Source organism: Dermacentor andersoni, chromosome 1, assembly GCF_023375885.2.
Source record: "Dermacentor andersoni chromosome 1, qqDerAnde1_hic_scaffold, whole genome shotgun sequence".
NCBI classification, from domain to species: Eukaryota; Metazoa; Arthropoda; class Arachnida; order Ixodida; family Ixodidae; genus Dermacentor; species Dermacentor andersoni.
Window position 1 is genome coordinate 371,671,909 of NC_092814.1, and position 22,247 is coordinate 371,694,155.

Consider the following 22,247-nt stretch of genomic DNA (forward strand, 5'->3'; position numbering starts at 1 on the left):
CTTGACAAATTTCGTGAGGAGGAGGCCGAGCTGCAAGGTGAGCTCCTGCAATTGCTTTCGGCCATGGAAAAAGCAAAAACTGAGGAGAGGACCTGACGTCACGCTTTGTGAAGCTCAGTGACGCCGGAAGTTTGCGTTACTCCTCCATCTTGTCGGGGCAGATTCTCCTCTCGTTTGAATTTCTCGCCTATGGCGCTCAAGTACGCGGAAGTAGTCATCCGACCAACGGATCCAATCGCGGTGCAGTAGTCACTTGGTCCGTGTATTACGCTCTAGCCTAGAAATTAAGGAGTTCATAATGAACTCGGCAAGTTAGACTGTGAGGCCGGTCCTCCGCTACTATTGCAGCATTTTCTGGAAATAAATATGTGCATTAATCTCACTGCACTGTAAGAATGGCGATGACCGGCGGCACACGCATATCACGACCTGTGGCTAGCCCATCTGTAGTTTGTGGGAACACGTACGCTGGTCGTGGCTCTGTAGGAATCGTTTTGCTTTATTCAACTCTTTTCGGGCGGCCGCGCACCACGACAGATGTGACGAGGCCCAGCGCGCCGAGGAGGAGGCCAGCAGAGCAGAAGCGGTTAAATACGCAGGCGACGGCCTGAGGCGCATTAATGCAATAGCAAAAACACTCCAAGCGAATGTTTGCCGCCGTCGTGCGGTCCCATATATGTTTAGGTATATATATATATATATATATATATATATATATATATATATATATATATATATATATATATATATATATACCGTAAAATGGGGTTACTTTGTGACAGATTTCGTACGTTTTCATTCTCTCGCTGAACAATTATCAACATAAAGGCGAATGAACAGTGACATAACGTTGCTAAAACCTTCCCTCACACGACGGTATGTTCTACAAATCCGCATCTTTAAGACAAACGGCTATATTCAGGTTAAAAGCTGTCACAATGTTGCGGGGCAACTCTGTGACAACGTTGTTTTTGGCTGAATATGGTTGGGAAAGAAAGAGCTGACATAAAGTTACCCCATCAAAAGTTTATTTGCGTTATCTACAATTGGTTTCTGCTCTGGCAACGTTACGATTGTATTACAAATTATTCATACATGTACCTCCTCAATCAAGATTTTTTACCTCGAAGATGCCTATCGCTTGCCTACCGGCCTAGGGGATTCAATTGTGTACAAGATATCTTCTTTTGAGTACAAAATAGCGTCTTCGCGGTTTGGCCATCTCCAATTCTTTTTGGTCCTCTCCATAGTGCTGACGATGTACCCCTCAGGTTTGACTTCCGTCATTCTTCCCGGGAAAGGTTGTCCTTCGAAGTTTACTACGACAAAGTCATCCCCCTTGAAGGTGCTTTCTCCGGAACCCGTACCGCGGACCCTCGGGACGTTGCTAGTATTTGGAATCACGCAAGTGGTAGGAGAGTCCGTTTCCGATAGGTTGTCAAGACTTCCGGAGAGTACCTCGGAATCACTTGTATCTCCTTCCGACCACCTTTTGTTGTCGCCGTGCTGACCATCTGAAGACGATTCACTGTCACTGCTTTCTTCTGCGCTGTAGTCCTGAAGAGAAGACCTCTTCCTAGGTCGTCTAGCTCTGATACCGGAGGAAGAGCTGCCCTTCTTTCCGGTTGTCAGTTTTCCCGTCCTGCTGGCTTCTTATACTTCGGCAACCGATGTGCTTTTCCCCGCTGGGACGTTGAGCATCTTCCTCCTCTTGGTGGCCCGCTTTCCACTCACCTCTTTTTTTATTTATTTAATTCCTCCAAGAAGACATCCCCATACGACGTCTGTCATAGATTTCAAGCTTTCCTCGAGGACTGATTTAGGAAGCCGTTGGAGAACCTCGCTCTTATCCAGGGGGAAAATCCCGGTCTTCCGGAATCCTGACTTCAGGTTTGTTTTAATACTTTCCTCCAAATTGATCGTCATTTTTTAGTAGACCGGGCAATTCGTCCTTTGGCACGGATGTGCAGCGGCTTCCAGAGGTTGACTCTTTCCATTTCGCCAAAAGTGAACGGCAAATTATATTCCGGCTACGAAAAACGGCGACATCGAGAGGCTGCAGTATATGAGTCGCATTCGGTGGGAGCGCGATGAACTTTACATTATTTTCTTCGCACGGACGAAGCACTTCGAGGCTAATGTGGAAACTCAAATTGCCCCCGATTAGAGCTTTTGGACCATCTTGCTTTTTCAATATGGGGAGCATAAGTGACATGAACCAGTCTTCGAAAACTTGGTGATCGAACCAACCAGATTTCGTTCGATTATACCGGGCCGCCTCTAGTCCATTTTGTGTCCATGTCGACCAAAGCTTTTCTGCTTTGTAATTGACGTAAACCGGAGCAAACTCTCCCGCAGCACTTCCACAAACCATAATCGAAGTACAGGCTTTTGATGCGTATTGAATTTTTTCTGAATACTTAGCTCCTCTTCTAGTTATCACTTTTTGGCTTCCTGGATCATTCTGTAGATTTGTTCCGTCGTAGTTCCAAATGTTTTCTTCCGGAATACCATCTAGCTCTTTCTCCAGATGGCCAGAAAACGTGCCAATCACTTCTTCATCCGTTGAGGCCCTTGCATATGTGATGTTTTTTGACACGCGTTCAGAGAGGATATTTTGTGATGTTCCATGAAAGAGTTTGCCCACTCCTTATCGGGAAAGTTGCCATCTTTGAAAGCAGACACTTTTCTTCCCGTTCGGTCGAGACATGCCTTCACTACACAACGCAAGTCAAACTTTGTCATTGGGAAGCCAAATGAATACATCGCGATTGCATGAGCAATCAACCTCTGCTCCTCCTCTTCCGTAAAAACAGGTTGACGACCATCTTTTTGAGCTGGTCGATCGACTAAACCCCGAGCCTGTTTTATCTTCAACCACAAGGTGTTTCGATGACTATTGAACCTAAGAGGAAAAACAAACAACACATAAGACATAGGTAACGGTAATGCGTAGGTAAGGACCCAAGAACAAGAAAAAGAAAGATGTTTTAGTAGTACTCACGAACCTTTCAGATGCTGCCCTCAATGGCAATTTCTTTGAAAGGACCAACTAACGCCATTATTCAACGTTTCTTGGGTATAATTTTGGTACGGCCGTGCACCAAGCTTCCTTTTATAATTACTCATCTCTCTGAAACGCTGCAAAATCAACAAAACAACATATAATTTAAATTAAAAACAGAGTGGGGTAACTTTGTGTCAGTTGGCGTGTCACAAAGTTACCCCGCGAAGTATGAACATTTCAGGTTCCTTTTTACAACCTTAAACAAACATGACGACTAAATTTATACTACAGTTTATTTTAGCCCACATATTAACAATCAGAAGTACATACCTGTTTTCGCTGTTTTTCTCGCGCGGACGGGTCGAGCACACAAAGTTTACGGTGCTTCAACAATGCGCGCTAACCATTCAACCTGTCGGCGTCTAGGGTGGCTCCGGAGCGCGGGAACTCCAGCCAGCTGCCGCTAGGTGGCAGGGCATGTCAGGCGAGCTTAAGGCGAGCTTGGTGAGTGGCTCATAGCTTTTCGGCGGCGCCTGGTCGTTGCGCGGGATTAAAAATACAGAAAACCGAGTGCGTGTCACAAAGTAACCCCTGCAGTCACAAAGTAACCACATTTTACGGTATATATATATATATATATATATATATATATATATATATATATATATATATACATACGTATGCTATGTGAACATGTCATGCGGTATGTGCGGGCTATGTTCAGGGTGTCTGTATTCAGGATGACATTTTCAAATTCCCCGAGGTTCCCACGTTTTCCCTGAGCGACACACAACTTTATTTTATGTCAAGAAAGGCTGGGGACACCACGTTGCCCGATGCTATCACTCTCAAGTAAGCATTAAAAAAAAAAAAAAAAACTTAATCCAGTTCGAATAGTAAGGAGTAGTGTTTATTTTATTCAAAAATAGAAAATTGAAGGTAGGAATAGTAAAATGCACAGCAAATAAAATATATTCGAAAAAGAAAAAAAAATGATAAAGCCTATTGTAAATCGAGTCGAACATTTTCAAATGTGAATAAAAAGATGCATACAGAAGCAAATATTTTCGAAAATGAGCTATTTCTGTCAAGTGATAGCAAGATCATTGGTATTAGGCCTAAACTTTTTCACAAGTGACATTTTCTCAGCAGTTGGAAAGTCAACCTCAACTGTCCTCGCATATTCTTACCCCACGCACAATGCCTCCGTTTTGTGTTTCACTGCTTTCAAGAGTTTATATTGGTTTGGATGAGGTCCGCCTGCATCTTTGCGTCAGCCAACACTTTGCTTTTTGAGCTCAAGCTCCTTCAAAGAAGAGGTGACACAGTTCCTTTCCCGATCATTCCTCACTTCGACTGTCATTTCAGTTCTTGTCAGCGTTCCGCCGCGCGTTCGACCCACGGACCATTTGAAGCATCCTCTTGGTCAGTTGTACAGTCTACGTCCGATTTTTTGTACTCCGCAGGGGCCACGAAAACGTGCGAAAAATCAAATCGGGCAGTCCGGAAAAATGAATGCATGTCTTTTACTGCCCTTAAGGGCTCAAATCCTCACAGGCACATCCGAAAAAGATCTGAAGGCCTGCCAGTACACTTATTAGGGATGTCGGTGCTCGTGCTGTCACAGGAGACGGCGAATGCATGCGTGTATTTAGTTATTTATTTATTTTATTTATTTATCAATACTGCAATCCCCATTGGGGATTTTAGCAGGGCGGGAAACAATACATATGTAAAGAACACTATAGCATAGGCAACGAAAACAATACAAATCAGGTTAACAGAGCTTGAACATAGCAGTGACACAGCAAGATAACAAATTGTTACTCAATACTTGAAACAAACGCCGAAAGTGATTATTTTAAAACTTGGTCATTGGTTAGATGATTCCATTGAACCACTGTTCGGTGTAAGATTTGTCGGACGATCTCGCCGCTGCCACCATTTGAAGGAGTTGAAGGTCGTAGAGAGGAACTTGGGAGGAACTAGGCGAGCAGGATTTATTTACATTATTTACATTTGAACATGGGATACATTTACACAATCTAGCGTGACTCCCAAATGGAGCCCGCAAGACGAAGCATACAGCAAACGAGCACGACAACGAGCACCAAGCACGACGACGAGCACCCTCTAGCAGCCGACAATCGCTGCTTATAAGCACTCCGCTCGACGTCATAGTTCGACGTCATTGAAGATGACCCGCCCTTTTGGAGGAGGAGGGCTCACATACACGTGCCGCCCAGGTTTCAGTGCTCTCCGAAGGTAGACGACCTTTGCAGCGCAGTCGTCGTGGTATCCATTGTCCTGTGTCCCCGTAGGCAGATGGTCACGCCCGAACCCAGCCGGCGCCTCTACATTCCAGAGCTGCCGTAGTCCGCAGTTCCCCAAAGGAAGTTCACGGTTGGTTAGCGCTGTCCTCGCTGGTTCTCTGAAGGGCGCCACCACCCCGGATTGATCGACGCACCTGCAGCGGGCTGAAATAGCTGGCACGTTGCCACCTCGGCCGGCCATTTCTAACATCGGGGAAAGAAGGAATACTTAAAACAATTATTACGTGTACTAAATGGGGTTATTGTTCGGCTATGTCGCTGTGTAGTAGCATAACCAGATGAAAAAGTAATTATTCCCGTGAGATCTGTCTTATAATGACCGTTAATTAGTTGAAAAAGGAATTTTAGTCGTGATACACGATTTCTTTGCATTAATGGTGGCAGGTTTGCTTTTGTTAAGAGGTCTGTCATTGAAGTGCGTCCTAAGCTGTTATATATGAAACGAGCTGCTTTTCTTTGCACCATTTCTATCTTGTTAGTGCCAGTTTTAGTAAAAGGGTCCGAAATTACACATGCACAGTCTAGCATTGGCAGAATTACAGCTTTATATGCGAGTAGGCGTACAGTGGGAGTAGAAAGTTTCAAAGCCCTCCTTAAAGAATCAAGCTTGCAGTTAGCATTAGCTACTACATATTCAAGGTGCTTAGCCCAAGTGAGGTCATTTGTGATCCAGAGTCCTAGATACTTATAATGTGTTACGTATTGTGACAATTGCCCCTTCCCACGCTTGTTAAGATTCACCGCAATACTTCACGTACGCTTCACCGCGTAACAACGCTGTGCTGAGGTGAAGCTGCCTTTCGGGAACCGGCATTATGCAACGCATCATGCTTTCTATAAGCTTCGAAGCCAATCGCGAGGATTACAGAGGCGAAGTCGGTGTCATTACTGACAGCGGCGAATTATTTCAATGAAAAACACGGCACCGAACAGCAAGAACCTTAATAGCGAACGTCGAAGCAGCTAGGCCTCGCGTTACCGCGGTTGTGGCTACGGCTGCCAGCGGATCTGCGTGCTCGAGCGCTGGTTCGAGGCGGCGAGATAATGAAAACGGAGGTGTTGGCCTTGATTAATGACGTTTCGGACCTGCGGTCGCGGCAAAAAGTCAGGCAAATCGGACACCGAAGGGTGCTTGCGCCTGAAATTATAGACGTTCTTAGACATTGACTCTATGTGGCACGTGGTGGTGCCGCGAAATCGTGCGCATTATCGGGCATTTCACAAAAAATCGGGCGTCCGGAAAATCGGTCGTTGACTGTACGTTGGCAACTCCTCCAGCCGGCGACATAGCGTCAAAGACAATTCGTTACGATTTCTCTCATTTACTCGAGCCAGCAGTAGGGCGCCTTTCCTTCCTTTTCAATAAATTGACAGCTAATTTTCGCTGATTGAAGCACTAATTCCCAGTTTCTCCAGACTATCCAAAATCTCCGGTTTTCCCGGTTGGTAGACACCCTGATATTGCCACACGATTCTATCACTATAAAGTTTCACATGGCAGGTCTTACATTCTTGACAAAATTATTCCTCTGAATTTTGAGAATGACAGCCCAAAACCAAATGTCGTAAAACACCGGCAGCGCATGCCTTTTATATCAAGTCTTCTCAGACTTAAATATTAGAAGTGCGAAGCAATAACAAAGCTCAAACCTGAGAATGACGTAATTTTATTGGCGCGGCTGTGCACTACCTCCAGGATCGGCCCAGGAAAGAGGTTTGAAACATACCCGATACGGAAAAGTGGTGGTAAAGTCACCAAGAAATACTGGCTTTAATAAAAAAAAATGAAATTGTCCGACGGTAGAATCCTAACAAAGGAACTCTAGCGAAGCAGCTCGTTTCCGGAACGATAGCTCTACTACTCCAGGTACAAACCCAGAAAATGCCTGGTTCCGTAAATCTGACCTTCAAGCTCAGTCAAGGTCAAACTGGGTCTTGCACTGCCACTACCGGCGGCTGCTGCGTACGCCGCGTGGGCGCCCGTATCTTGAAAGCTTTCTGCGATGTGGACAAACTGTGCCGAGTGCTGGCAGCTTCGTATGCGCTGTGCTTTCGACGCTTTTAGTCCGTGTGAAGCGAGACGCAGCATGAATGTCAATTCGCTCGCTCCTGCTGCCGAGCATCGTTCAGATCTAGATGCGCTAGTTGCTGACGGCACCGAGCAGCGTCTGTTTCCATTTCCCAAAGCAAGCAATTGAAGCTGTGCTATCGCTGGCCAAACTTGATTTAACCGCGTTCAACTACGGTAATTTTTCCCCATATTTTGAAAAATGCGGGGAAGAGGTTTGGTGTTCGCGTAGTATTTTCTGCTCCTTAAAAAGATAGCTCGCATGAAAAATCCAGAATAGGTCCCTGGCTGTGCAATTAGGCAGAAGGACCCCTTTGTACCATGTGCAGATGGCGTGACGTATGTTTCCTACCATGTGGGGAAAACATGCATGGGCAAGAGGTCGTTATCCAAAAACCCACCTAATCATGTTATCGCAATACAGTGGTTGCAACCCTGTTAAAATAAAAATTAAATGCAATATCGTGATAAATTTAATCACAAAGAATGACCCAGGCTGCCTTAGTAAGCGCTCAACTGCCTACCACGAAAAAAAAAAAAAAAAAAAACTTTAGGTTTCTTGACTTCATATGCTAACGAGATTCGTGACTTGTATCTCGCGGCCCTTTTTCGTTTTTTTACAGCGAAGCTGTTGAGGGCTACTTTCACCACTATAGTGGCCGCATATGTAGAAAAAAAATCCCGAAGATAGTACTATACCGGGCCGACCCCCGGCGGTAGTGCAGTTCACTATTACGGGGCCCACATACAGCTTCGCCGGTCATCCTTCAGAGTGGAAGAGTAGTTTCTTTTTTTTTTTACTATTTCCAATTTTGCTTTGTTCCGTTTTTTCTTTGCTTGAGAAGGGCAGCCTTGTTGGGAACCAGCACGTCCGTCCGTTTTTTGCGCTTCACTTGCAGTATTCTTTTGCGAAATGGGTGCATGTGATTTCATGTTATTTAACCATGGTTCTTCCAAAATAAACGTTAGTTGGGAGCCGGCGTTTGTCTACTTCTAGTCTCCCTTGTCGTTTGCACTGTGCACGTGTCTAAAAGGCTCGAATCTGCTCAGAAATGAGCTTCGCTCACCAACAAGATTATAATTCTGTTTGTTTCCAAGAAATTTGACCACAAATAGGAATGGAACAAGTGATTCAGTTTGACCACTAGGTTTTCAACATTGTCACAAATTTTGGTGATGGGGAACAAACTGCATGTATGATGCTGGTATGGACAACACTTGTGTCCATGTGGATGTTGAGAATGTGAATGGCATTGAACATGTTGCAAATGAGCTGCATGTGGTTTAACACAAAACCCTTTCACAAGCATTTGCGAGATCTTTTCATTGCATCACCCGTTTTGTGCAACAAGATCTCCTTGATGAAAAGGAAAGAAAAAAAGCCAACATTAGACCTGTGGCGACAAGGTTTATTTTTGTGGTCCACATAAATTTAGGCATTATCAGTAAAAATTAAATTTTCCTCGTATAAAAGCAAATTCAGGCCAGGCACAGGACAGTAAGTATTACAAGGTACAAAAGCTTGGACAAAAAAAAAAAAAAAAAAAAAAAAACTGAACACAGCAATTAAAAATCCAGCAACACATATTCACAACCTAAGGGGTGACACCAAACATTCTTGCTCTCCAATGACAAAAATTGTACAACTGATGCAAAACTTTCAGAATGCAAGGGAGGAAAAGACAGTACAGGCAACATTATGACCACTCATGCACACTGGATACTTTCACGGTAATAAATAAAAGTTTATTTAGCAAAATTAAACAAGAAGGGTATGAGAAGTAGAGTGGAGGAACTTAAGATGCAGGTCTGATAAACAATGGAGGCAAGAGGGAATGCTCAAGGTTTGCACAAAGCAAGAGCTTTAAGCCTCTTGAGGGTGAAGCAACAACACATCAGTAACAATAGCCAAGCATTGGCACCACAGTGCTGGTTCCATGAGCCATGGTCTTCAGTCTAGTTAAAAATGTTGCTTGAAAATGGAGCATAAATTTCTTAGCTGTGGCGTAATTGAAGTGCAGATGGCACTTAAGTGTTACATAGGAGCTGAACAACCAGTGACAGTCAGTTAAGAGATGCCACAATCGAGGTGCAGAATACTGAAAATTGGACGAACATACCCAAGTGCTTACTGCACAAAGTATTTCAGTCATTAAATTTCCGATTAACCATTGTCGCTCTACCTACGGGAGGCAAGCCTACAGACATTTCCAAGACACTTTATCAACTGCATTTAGAACACTTTGTGCGAGCTGCCCCAGAGAACAGAATGAACCAAGACTGGTGCACACGAATCCTGTCCTGCCACAGTCCAATCAGTTCTTAGGAATTAAGGAAACAAAGAAAAAACAATTACTGAAATAAAAATGCGACATGGGCACACTCTTTCCTTGCCGCGGTCAAGACTTTTTTTTTTTTGCATAGTCTCCCTACTTACAGAAAATGAACCAACTAGTCCAAATGTGCACCCTTTCATAGCCCATCCATTTACACAAGAATGATCAGGCCAAGTACCACTTGTGCAAACCTTGTAAATACTCATACACTTGCTAAAACTTGGAAGAAGCAGTGCGGGAATGGCAAAAAAAGAAAACAAACAGGCCAGTGCGTAGCAACGGACTAGATTAATCCACCACAGTAAAAACAAAGATCACACCCAAACACCCTGCACTGCAGCAAAGCAGGTGAGAAACATGCCAGTGGAACCCTGTTGATGCAATAACTAAAGCGCCATACAAGTCCTTAAAAAAAAGAACAGGGGTGGGGAGGGGATGTTGCACGAGAAACCTCAATGAAACTTAATGGCTGAGACATTTTCAAGGTCAAAGTGTGGCAGAGACAGCTGGTTTTGGTTGCCACAAAACGTTTGCAGACAGACAATGCAGATTAAAAGGAAAGAAAGCATGTAAAAACAAAGTTTGCAAGAGAGAACAGGGCTGGTGTAATGTATCAATTCCTACTGCTCAATTCTATTCCTTTTTGATCGTTGACCGCTCGCAACTGGCAGATCTGAACGATAACATAGGTGGAGCACCGTTTAGACCGTCAACAAGGTGCAAAAAGGAAAAAAAATTGGCATAGCATCACTACATCAGTCCTGCCCTGATCAGAGCAGGGTGAGTACATAGCTTATTGCTCAAGCCTAGGTGGGTGGGCTCAGGCCAGTGCAGTGGCTCACACGTGACGGCAGGCAGCCATGCAGAGGCAAGTTGCACTGTCGTTTTGGGAGTGGGGGGGTGGCATCACCGAGAGGCGGATCAGTCTCCACAGTACAGCCAGCCACGAGGCCCCTCATTCAAGGCATCTCTGTCCACTTTTACTTTGATAGCAAATTCTACAGGTAGCTGGTAACAAATTTTGAAACCGACTGCTGTGCCGTTGAAACCTACATGGAACGGCTGCCACAGTTCTGCGTCATCAGTCTGACCTACCTATCACGCTTTAGACATGAGCAAGGTTGTGCAATGTCAGCTTTGCTGCTTGACAAATGGCAGACTATGCACTGCAATTTTAATGCATGTTTCACAACTGACCATCAAAAGCTGGCACTTCACAATGAAGCAGCAGCACCTTGCATCACCTGAAAGATTTTTGCCAAGGCATTTCACATTCTCCTTAACTCAATGTGCAAATAAGTTGCCAACCAAAAGGCAAACAGAGCCACATGTGACGTACGTCACTCATTGTGCACTCTGGCTGGCATGTTGAGATCATGCGCTCATTGTGTTCACTCAGCAAGACTAGAACGCAGATATACATAGGCCATGGTGCGACACTCAAAAGAAACAGCTGGCTACAATGTGCCTATGCTTCCAAGCAATGTTTTACAGAGCCAAACAGTGGATGAACTTGATCGAGAATATTGGGTATAAAAGACAATGTACCGTAAGAGACCGCTACTGCCCCATTTGGCATGTTGTGAAACAAGCCAGTGCATAAAACTCATTGAGGCCGTTTTACTGTGAGCAGCGAAGGTTACACGCAAAACTGTCTGTTTCTGGCATTCGCTGCAAAGTTAATTTGCAAGGGCCTTTGCAGCCAATGACAACTATCACTTGCTCTGCAACCCTTTTCTTTTTGGTAATGGCACAGAAAAGACAACACAATAAAGTGCACACATTTGGGTTACAGCAGATACACTTGCCAGTGCAATGAACGAGAGCCCATCTTTTAACAGTGCATGAATGTGCAAGCCATAAGCAAGCAAGCCCTCAGGCTTTCGAGGTTTATCACAACTCTACAAGGTTTCAACATGTTTTGCAGCAGTGTCAGCTACAACTCAAGAGAACAGTGCCCACAGAAGCACACCAGCAGCCCAACATGGCAAATGGCACCACGAGAGAGTTTACAGCCTTGCAAAAGAACATGCTGTAGCTATGAAATGACAAAACTAGGTCAGTTTCTGAACTGCTATGTTATGTGCTTATTTTATTGCCCAAACAGCCTTCCAGTTCTCCTTTCCTTTGTTTGACAAGCTTCAGAACTGTTAACCCCCCCAATTTACCATCAAATGGTCCTTTGTCCAGCCTCTGTACTTTGCTGTGCTACCTAAACACCGTTCGCAGGGTCTTTGGAAGCCTTGCCAGCGAGCGCATGATAGCTTCTTTTGGAATGCTTCTCGGCGCACACGCCAGCCAGATTGTAAATCTGTGCCCGTCTTTCACTAAAATCCCACCCTTCGAAAACTTCTTCCACCATACAAATGGCTTAAAGCAGCAAGTTCCATGTTTCTGAAAGCGATTTCCCTAGTTTGACCTAACTTTAAACTGCCACACTACTCCATATTTGCTCCACTGCTAGTGTAGTTCCAGCTAAATGCGCAAACACAATGAACATGTTACTAGGCCACATATGGAACATTTTCAATAACAGAAATCACAACATTTAAGAGGCAACTGCAATTCCAACTTGTATGTTTGAATGTAAGTTTGCGCAATAAATCACTCCTGGAACTTATCCAACACACACACACACACATATATATATATATACATATATATACATATACATACACACACACACATATATATATATACACACACACATGTATGTGTGTGTAGTTTCATGAAGTTGGATTTCGCAAAATGACCAGCATTAGAAAATGGAAAACCAAAGGGCAGTAGAGAAGTAAGCCACAATACCAGAAGTAAAACCAGGTATAGCAATTACGTGTTTAAAAGTTAGTACTATTTTCTCTTTTACCAGCAGCAATGACATGTTAACTAATGCTGATAGTTGCCCCATCTTTAAACACAATCCTAACATTGGTCACTGATAATGATTTTTGATAATAGACAAAAAGCAACCATAAGCAGTGAAGCTAACTAAAACAAGAAAATTTCAGAACTCCCAAGTTAAAAAGCATTACAAAGACAACTAAGATTTGAGTGGTCAAAAAGGATAAAAGGCATTGGCAAACATGTAAATGACAGCATTTTACACCGGTCTGGAAAAAAAAGTTAACAGACCTGTATGTTAGCAAGCAACAGAGCTGTCCAGATGCATCTGCTCACTAGTGTAACTACTTCATATAATTTGCAGTTTGCACAACAAAAACAAATAAGGACTGCCAGAACACTGTTGCTTCATGAACAGCTACAACACTATCAATGCTAACAACCAGACCAAAGAGATCTCTGAACTGCAACACAGGGAAGATCCACAGTACAGGCATGTTTACATAGCTCAGAAACTCCAGCCTCCCCAACAACTCCGGCCTGTAAATTACAGTGGCTCTTGCATTTTTTGCAACAAACCTCTCAGCCATTAAAAAAGAAATTGCAATGTCACTAAAAGCATATGGAACCCTGTATTTTGTTTCTTTGTTTGAGCCTCAGGGACGCAACTCCTGGGAATAAGGATGCTGCTACCTTCCCCAGATACAGAAGAGAAAACATGCACAAAGAACTTGTTTCAATAGCCCTCAAAAGTAGGTTTGAATGTGGACAACAGGAGGGGGAAAGCAGCCACGCCCCAGTCCACACCACAAGTATGAATCGCACATCAGAGAGGCCAAACGCTTGCGGAACTGAAATTGTATGGATTGAACTAGCTAGTTCTGGGCGCGCTTCTGATACCCAGACCTCACGTTTTCAGTACTGTATAATAGGCAAATACAAAGTGCTGTGAACTGCAGTGAGTGGCTATCACACGTGTAAAAAAATGCCCCAAGTCCAGCAACTATTCTTGGCCAATGGGTTCCTGCGGTTGCCATGCTATGCTTGCAGTTGGCAATCAGACGGCACGAACCTGTTACACACCGATTCTTTGTGTTTGTGACAAGAATGAAATGGGTCACTGCTGAATTGTGGCAGGTTTTGGCTCATTTCAAAAGGCTTCGAACCTCTCACCACATAATTACAACTGGCAGTGTACAGGCACTGTTGCCACAAAAACGTGCAAAAATTCTGAAGCTCAATGACAGATAACAAGGTGGTTCATCCCATACAACTGTCGAATGTGCACTATACACTCTCCCTTCACCCCCCCCCCCCCCAAAATAGAGCATGCAAAAGCTACCACTCCATTCAAACTGCATTCTCACCCAGTGTGCTGTGGACAGAAAAACTTGACAGCTAACCAACAGGCCTGCACATCACCATCAAAAAGGCGGCAGTGGCACACTACGCCACCATGGTGTTGCAAGTGGACAACACTTGAACAAAAGGCTTTGGTAAGAAATGTAGCTTACAAGACCCACAAGAACAGCAGATCTGTACAAGTTATGCGAGGGAGGTAGACATCTCTGTGGTGCTTTTGCTCGGGAAAGTGGGCTTCACAGACCATGTGCATGAGCAGTGCCGACAATTTGCCAGAGCGCACTGACGGCATGGAGGTGCTACTACTACAACTGCAGTGGGAAAGCCTGTAGCAACTGGATCCTTTCAAAGTTCTCTCGCAACACTTGCGTCTGTAGCTTCTTGGTGGAAACAAGTGCCACCGATGGCACAAGCACGATTCTGGTGGCCTTCACTACTGCAGCAACTTTAAGGACGCTGTTTCAATGTCACCAGAAGCAGCCTGTGCAAGCTCTTGCACCAAGCAGCATTTGCATGGCCACACATTACCAAACACACTGGAAAGGGCATCACACCAAGGGCAAAACCAAAACTTGCTTCAGCACATTAACTCTGGCAACATCTGCACTTTCCATGTTTCATGTCGCATTACCCTTAGATTGGACTACCTGTAGGCTATACAGGTTGGTGTGCTTACAGTGGCAGTTGTGGGCAGGAGGTTGGACTGAATATCTGAGAACTGTCACTACCATCCAACATCAAAGGGTGCAGAGACTGCAGACCAACTCTTGGGGGGCCCCATTAAAACACTGTTCCTACAAGCATAGTTGACTGGCTCCAGATACAATTGGCAGTGTACCCAACAGCTACTGGGAGCAGTTTACCAACAGTGCAATCTCTTTAGAGAAGTTAAATGCAGTTAATACTGCAAGGGAGTGATTACTCTTCATTTACTGCTTCATTCAAATAAGCTTGAGATCTCCTTGGGTACTACAAGACACCTCAGTATTAGACCCTCCGGAAGAGTAGGTGGGGTGGGGGTGAGGGGGGGGGCCCTCTACTACGACAAAATCCGCAGCAAATTAATAAGGCTTTCTAGCAGCTGTGCTTGGCACTTCAAGCTTGGTGAAAAGTGCTATTGCAAGGCCTCACAAAGCATTTTTTTAGTCAGTTCCGGGTGCTCTCGTTTTTCACATTAGTAGAGAACTAGAAGGACTGTGCTTCCAGCCACTACCTTGGACAAAATGGAGACTTCTGCTGGCATGGAAACTGCTTGCAGTTGCAGGCTCGGATGCTCCAGCTTGAAATTAAACCTGGGAGGCACATCGTGCCAATGTAGCATCCCAAGTGTGAGCACATCAGAACGGGTGCAGAGTGCATGCTCACACTAATAATGTATGCAATTTATATTAGTCCACCTGACAACTGCAAGCAACAAAGCTGGACATATGGAAAATAGGGAAGCCCCGAAGGAATGTCAACGACATCGCAAGAACTTCTCAACACTACCACTCTCCCGCACAACCTTAAGTGAGAATGAGCCTGGGAACGATACAACTCAAACATTAAACTGCATGCTGCCAACAACAAAGCGCACTTTCGATGGGCAAACACCTAACAGCAAAACAGAGCACCAATGACAAACCAGAGGGAGAACACATGGGAAGGTAACAGCACCAGTTAAAAAAAAAGGGAATAAAAGCACGATGGAGGCATTGACATGATTGTGAGCAAACAAGAGGAAGAGACAACACACATGCATGCACTGCTTTAATAGCCAGCGCCACAGAGTACGAAAACACTCAGAAGTTCAAATGGGGAACAGGCACTGCCATACACACAGAGGTGATCAAGTGGTGGGAGCTGACGCCTCTACCATTCTCAGCACTACATGGCCACTGCCAAGTGCAAGCGGCACCCCACTGTTTGTGCACCCATGTGCTGGCAGTGAAGCAAGAGCAGTGCAGTGCTCCATTAGCGAGACCTCTTCCCACAACAAGGTAGAGCCGTCACTACCACCACAGCTCACAGATGCCAAGTTCTGGAGATCTGGCATCGCCTTTGCAGTGGGTGCACATGTGCAGTGGCAGAGCACACCACACCCACTGTGCCCCGTGACACTGGGCAGACGAAACAGCACTGCTCAGTCGACAGGGCTTCCACAGGACTAAGCCTGTCACCACCTCTAGAGTGCAGGTCCCAGTGGTGCTGTTCCTTCTAACCGCAGCCGGCAGGTGAAACTGGCAAGCCAGAGCTGACAGCGAAGGAAGGCAGCGGTCCCCTAAGTGGAAAAGCGGTGCAGAGCTCGAATGACGGGCCGCCCCGGATTAACGTTGGATCGGTGAGCCCACGTCATCGCTCTGGGGGTTTCTCGCGATGCGCTCGGAGCCTGGGGCGGCAGTGGCGCTTGTGCAAGGGCCAGTCACGCTGCTGGCAGAAGAGGCCACAGTAGCGGGCTGCTTGGCAGCGGCCACAGATGCTAAACTCACGGGGCTCCCGCTCCAGGCTGCTGCAGGGTGGATAGTGGCACTCATAGTAGCAGCCACCCTCCTCTGAAAAGAAAGGCATGGGAGTTAAATGTCTAGAAGGAAGAAACTGCACGCGACAGCAGTAGTACCAAACACCTCTTTTATGGTGGTGCTGGGCTCGAGATTCATTCTGACGACCTGAGGCTACAATTTCACTGCACAAGCACTTGTGCACACTGCTTCCATTGGAATGCAGATGCTGTGCTTAGAATGTCATGACTGCCAAATCACCATGTCAGCTTAACACACAAGGTAAAAGATGAAAAATGTGCAGATGGTTGAAGGCTTGCAGTGATCTTTTTCACTATAGACCCTTTTCACAGCAATCCCATGGGCGCCACCATGTTGGATCATGTGACGACGCGTCCACTGCTTGCCTTAGCTGCCTCCCTTCCCTCCGTGTTTACAATGGATGTGCACGACAACAGTGCGGCTCAGCAACTCTGTTTCGGCAGATATTGCAGACGGCAACTCTGTGGACGATACGAAGGCTCGGCCACAGCTTCAGAGCACATGCAAGTGCTTCCAGAGCTCATTATGCCTTGTGCAAACTGTATGAGCAGCACATGCAGTGCTTGTACAAGAAGCAAGGCTAGAAATGTATTCCCACCTCTCCGAACTTTCCACTAGTGAATTAAATCAAGATCAGTACTCTGCTCTTCGCTCTTCATCTGGCAAACATATTCAAGAAGCGGCTTCTGGTTATGATTCAGTAACGTTCTCCAGTGCGGTCACCAATTGTTCATTTTCTGCCTAATCGCTCGCGGGTGTGCTCAGTTGCAACAAATTTGTTCTTGCTGCACACAAGGCTTAGAAAGCGGATCTCCTGTACATGGTAATAGCCTGTAGCGAAGATATATCGCTGGTCACTCACTCTGTGGACCATCCCAAAACACCCAGCTTCGAACATTAGTGTGCTGTCTGTGTAGTCGCCATAGCCATGCTTCAGTGCATTGATTCAAGAGTGTGCCCATTCACTTATTCTTGATACGTTGGTAATACAGTCTATGCTCGTTACAATGGACCTACGTATAACAGTTTTGGATATAACGGACTGTACTTCAGCCTTAGTTTCCATGAATAATTTGTTTAGCGCAAAACGACAGAGACAAGAAAGACGACAGGACAAGGCGTCTTTCTTGTCTCTGTCGTTTTGCGCTAAACAAATTATTCATGGATTCGCACCAACTATCCCGCCAACGCATTGTGCAGCCTTAGTTTGTTCTACCCATTTTATTAATGCAATGAAGTTCGCTTTTAATGGACTGCACTACAACGGACTATTGGCTAGAGCGAACGAAATTTGCGGCAATTTTTTTTTTCAAAATTGGCCGCATAAAACATACTTTTGCCGTGTCGACATGGGCTGATAACTGACTTGCGAGGGTCAGCTGACGATCGCCGATCAATATCCCATGCGCGATGGAGGAAGGCACGGGTGGGGAGTCTTCTCCCGTGGCTAGTGCATACGGTGTAGCTGCCGCATCTTGAAAGCGATTTGCGATGTGTACAAAGTGCGCGTAGTGCCAGTAGCTTCGTATGCCCTGTGCTTTCGACGCTAGTTGGCGCTTAAGCGAAACAGCACGAAGGCCAATTCGGTTGTTGCTGCTGTCGCGCTTATCTTGCCTAATTTGCTATCGCAATCGATGCTTCGCCTTTTGGGTGAAACCGAGACTTCTTTGTCTTTTACTCTGGACGTTTGCCACTCACTTTCGCAATAAAGTTGTTAGACATCACAATGAAAGTTTCGGAAGTGCGGCATTTCGGATATTACAGACTTCGGATAAAATGGACATTTTTTGTCAGATTATCAGGGTCCGTTGTAACGAGAGTGAACTATAGTGGCCGTAAGTTTGTGCGCAAGTTGGGGTGAATGTGTGCAGATAATGAGTGAATAACTTTCTATGCCAAGAAGTAGCGCTACTCCCTATGTCTTCGTTTAGCAAGCGCTACTCACTCTTGCGAAGGTTCTGTGGTTGAAGTTTTTCTTTGGAGGTTAGTGATAACGCTGGTGGACTACTTTTTCTTTTACCAATGAAGAAAGCAGTACATTGCAAAGGGCTGGCAACACAGGCAGTCCTTAATGTAGCAGCGAACTGTGAATGTGGCCCCCATAGATTCATTATATTCTTTAATATATCAATCTTTGCAGCTAACTACTGCACACTTTCCGTCTACCGTTCCCCATTTTACACCATAAGTAGAGCACAGGGCTTTAGCAAACACCCAGCTGCATTTCCAACTGCTGAACACACAGTTGGGGTGCAGAAGCGGTAACGGTTTTGTTTTTGTGCGCTTTCATTGAGGCAACGCGCACAGCGCTGCCGAGAGCGCCATCTCGTTCCTCTCGGGCAAAATGCTACGCAAAAAGGCTGTATGGGACTGAGCATTTGGTCGCAAGTATACAAGAAAAACAGGGGAACTGAGAAACTTAATTGTGAGGCACATATTAAGCTCAAACAAAAGTGTTGACACCTACAGCATCATGTGTGGTGCCTTGGTATTATTAACAAAGCACTATTCTAGGCATGTCTATGCTTACAAAAAACAAGGGATTCACATGTGGTGCACAGAGCTGGCCATTTTGTGGCATCTGCAAGAAGGTCGACATATAATCCTAGCAATGCAGCAGGAATTGTATTTGTCCCCATCCTGAGCCTGGACAAATCAAGATGGCTGCCACTATGTACAGCCAATATCACATTAAACATTGACTAGTACTCCATGCACACGTCTCGTCGCTGACGCACTGTCCTGTGCAGCACGGTCCCCGAGTAACCACAATGTCTGTTACCCAATTGTCAAAAAAGAAAAAAAAAAAACGAAAAGAAGCTGGCAGTGCTGCAAGTATGCCCATGAAATACAGCAGATAAAAAAAAATAAAGCCAGGCTCAAAAGTTGGTCGGAGACTAGCCGTTCTTTTAAAATACACTTCAGCCTTAAATGGACGCAGATCGGGCTTCTTACGATGAAATCGTAAAAGCTGGTAGGTAAGTAACTGCACATGTACGGCATTGGTTAGGGGGAGGGGGAACAGCAAATACAGGGTGTTTTTTTTTTTTAGATCACACAGAATTTCTGAAAATTGCATGTGACAGACAGCATAATTGTAGTCCTTGAGCTAGATTATTTGACGTGGTGGGCATTACACACAAGAAATCAAAATACATAACTGACAAATTTAACAAAATTTCACAAACTTTTTTATTACAGTCCACTTCTGTTATTCGACCCCGACAGGACCGACGAAATTGATTGGCAGGTTGAATTAAACAAGATGCAGAAATGTGAACACGCTGCTGATTCATACAGCCACTATTTGATTTGGGGGCGTGTTAGAATCAAGCAAATGCATGCCCGCTTTCTATGTGTCCAAAGTACAAATTAATGTAGAAAGGACATTAAAGCTCCTGAACAAAGTGGAAATCTAACACACACCCAATTTATTAGAAAGAAAAATGGGCAAGGGTTTAATACATGTTGCAAAATGGCAGCTAGTTTCCCAAGTCAGCTTCACCGCTATACAGGTGCGTGATGTGGTAAAGCATACGACCGTTGTTCGCCATGGCTACTGGCTCCAGCCTTCATGATCTTGGAGCTCCAAGTTTTCCGAATTCTCAATATCGTTCACTACACGTGCATGAGCTCATACTTCTTTTGAGTCTTGCAAAATTTGTAGCTTTGTCTCAAGCAACACAGCTTAGTGCTTTGTCAGTGCCATCTACAAACTGGGCTTTCCGCTGCTTCGGGACTGCTTCCAGAGTGAATTTACGCACTTGCTGAGAGAGAGACATAGGGAAAGCACCACCACACTGCTTCTATTTTTATTTTTTCTTCTCTTTCTTTCTCTCTCCTCTGGACGCGTATGGAGCAGACCACAATAGTAGGCAACCATGAAGCAGCTGGTGCCATCTCTTAGTGCTCTCTGCGGCTTTCGCAATTGGCGTGCAGGTAGGATGCACTGCACGGGGATGGTGGCCAATACGAACACGCGCAAGTAAACTTTTCGCCCAATCTCGACATCACTCATTTATGGGAACTTTGCAACACTAATGTCAAGCTCGACTAGTCTGCATGAAAAAATGATGTCCAGAAGGCAAAATTTTGATTGTTGCATCCGACATGCAACAGATATATATAAGATATAAGATATATATGTCTTTCTCATAGCCCTAATTGCATAAACTGATACTTTTAAGTCAACTCATTATTACAGTCAAATCTTATTAATTTCAACATGCTTAATCTGAACTTGCAGTTTATTGGAAACTGATGCTGTGGTCCCGTGAAAGTTATGTGTATTCCAATGGCCGAAAATGCCTGGTAATTCAAACATGCAAGCATTTGCAACTGTTAATTTGAACATACCACGCGCCGACAATGCTCTCAGCAGCGCGCCAAACCTCACAGTGGCGCCTCCAATCAGCATTGCTCTGACCCCGCCATAAAGGAAAAGCTTGGGAGAGACCACTCAATGCTGCGCGTGAAGAAAAAATAAACGTGGTGGAAATTTTACCCTCCCTCAAATGGTAAGGTTGCAGTTTCTGCATCGTGCCGTAATGCCCCAGCACCACTAGAGTCAAAACACATGCCGTGGGAGGGATCGGTCCTGGGCCAATTTTTCTTGGCTCACTGCGGGAGCAAGCGCGCTGCGAATGGAGGAGACCCATGAGAGCTGGCCCCTACAGCAACATACACGCGGGAAACTGGTGTCATACGGATCGCCTGACCACTCTCATCCGTACTCGCGTCTGGTTCAGCCAGACCGCTTGTTTTGCACTGTGGTCTGCTCGCGTCAGCTCTTGCTTGCACTTGTTTTGGTTGACTTGCCTCGTTCACGCTTTTTTTTTTTTTTACAATGATGGGTCTAAACCGAGACGTCCGTATGTAAATGTTGTTGGAGACAGTGCACCATATTCGATTCCGTACGACAAAACAGACCCTAAATACAAGGATGTGAAGGCGACACCCAATACCTTACTCTCCTTGTCTTGTCAATGCCAGAAGGGAGCACACCAACATGATTATGATCAGTGGCAATGACTTCATTTTGAAAAGACATGACTCGAGTTAAGAATGCAGAACAAAGAACGTAAACACAGTGCTGATCTGTCAGTAGACAAAGGAAAAGCACACGAGCACTAAGAGGGAAGCAGCAGTGTTGTGCCCGACTGTCCTTCTGGAGCAAGAATGCTTCACCACCAAACCTGCAGCTTTGGAGGTAGAGGTAATTAGCACCAGCCATCAAGCTGGCAGGAAAGCAAATCCGCTTCCCTCCCGCCCTTCCTCGCAACTCTCTCCCTCGTAACTCCCTCACCTTTGACAGTCTCCGCACGCGCTCGCCCCGCCGGCCCAGTGCCAGCTTAGCCCGCTCCCTGAAGTTTCATTTTCTGCTGTTCGGGGTCCTTGCTCGCTGTATGCTTGCACGCTGCAATATTTCACGACTCGCAACGTATGTGCACCATAACATGGTGCCCAAATACCTTAACAAGTCCTTTTAACCCTTTGAGGGTGACGTAAATATACGGTGCTGCCAACAAGTCCAAAAATGGTCGATGCCGTATATTTACGGCGCTGTCTGTACATTTAAAAAGCGTGCCAATTTCCCTTTTCTTTTCTGTCATGTGCTGCCACTATGTGGGAATACAGGGAATGTTTTTTGCGTGCCTCCCTCTCTCTGTTTTCGTTGCATGGTTTGTTTTAGAGCTAGTTTGCTCCCGTGTGTCTATATATTACCGCTAGCACATTGGCATGCGTGCGAGCGGGCAGCGGTTTGGGTTTTGTTCCGCGCAC

At 45.3% G+C, this 22,247-nt stretch overlaps 1 protein-coding gene across 2 annotated transcripts in view; it reads right to left on the bottom strand.

Annotated features, from left to right (window-relative positions):
- Positions 1 to 8,796: 8,796 nt before the first annotated feature.
- Positions 8,797 to 22,247, bottom strand: part of LOC126516784 (zinc finger MYND domain-containing protein 19-like) — a 36,087-nt gene continuing 22,636 nt past the window's right edge. For both annotated transcript variants that reach the window (XM_050166887.3, XM_055063896.2), the window contains exon 6: positions 8,797 to 16,478. In XM_050166887.3, coding sequence (XP_050022844.1) covers positions 16,279 to 16,478 — 200 coding nt within the window. In that variant the 3' untranslated portion in view covers positions 8,797 to 16,278. The remainder of the gene's footprint in view (positions 16,479 to 22,247) is intronic.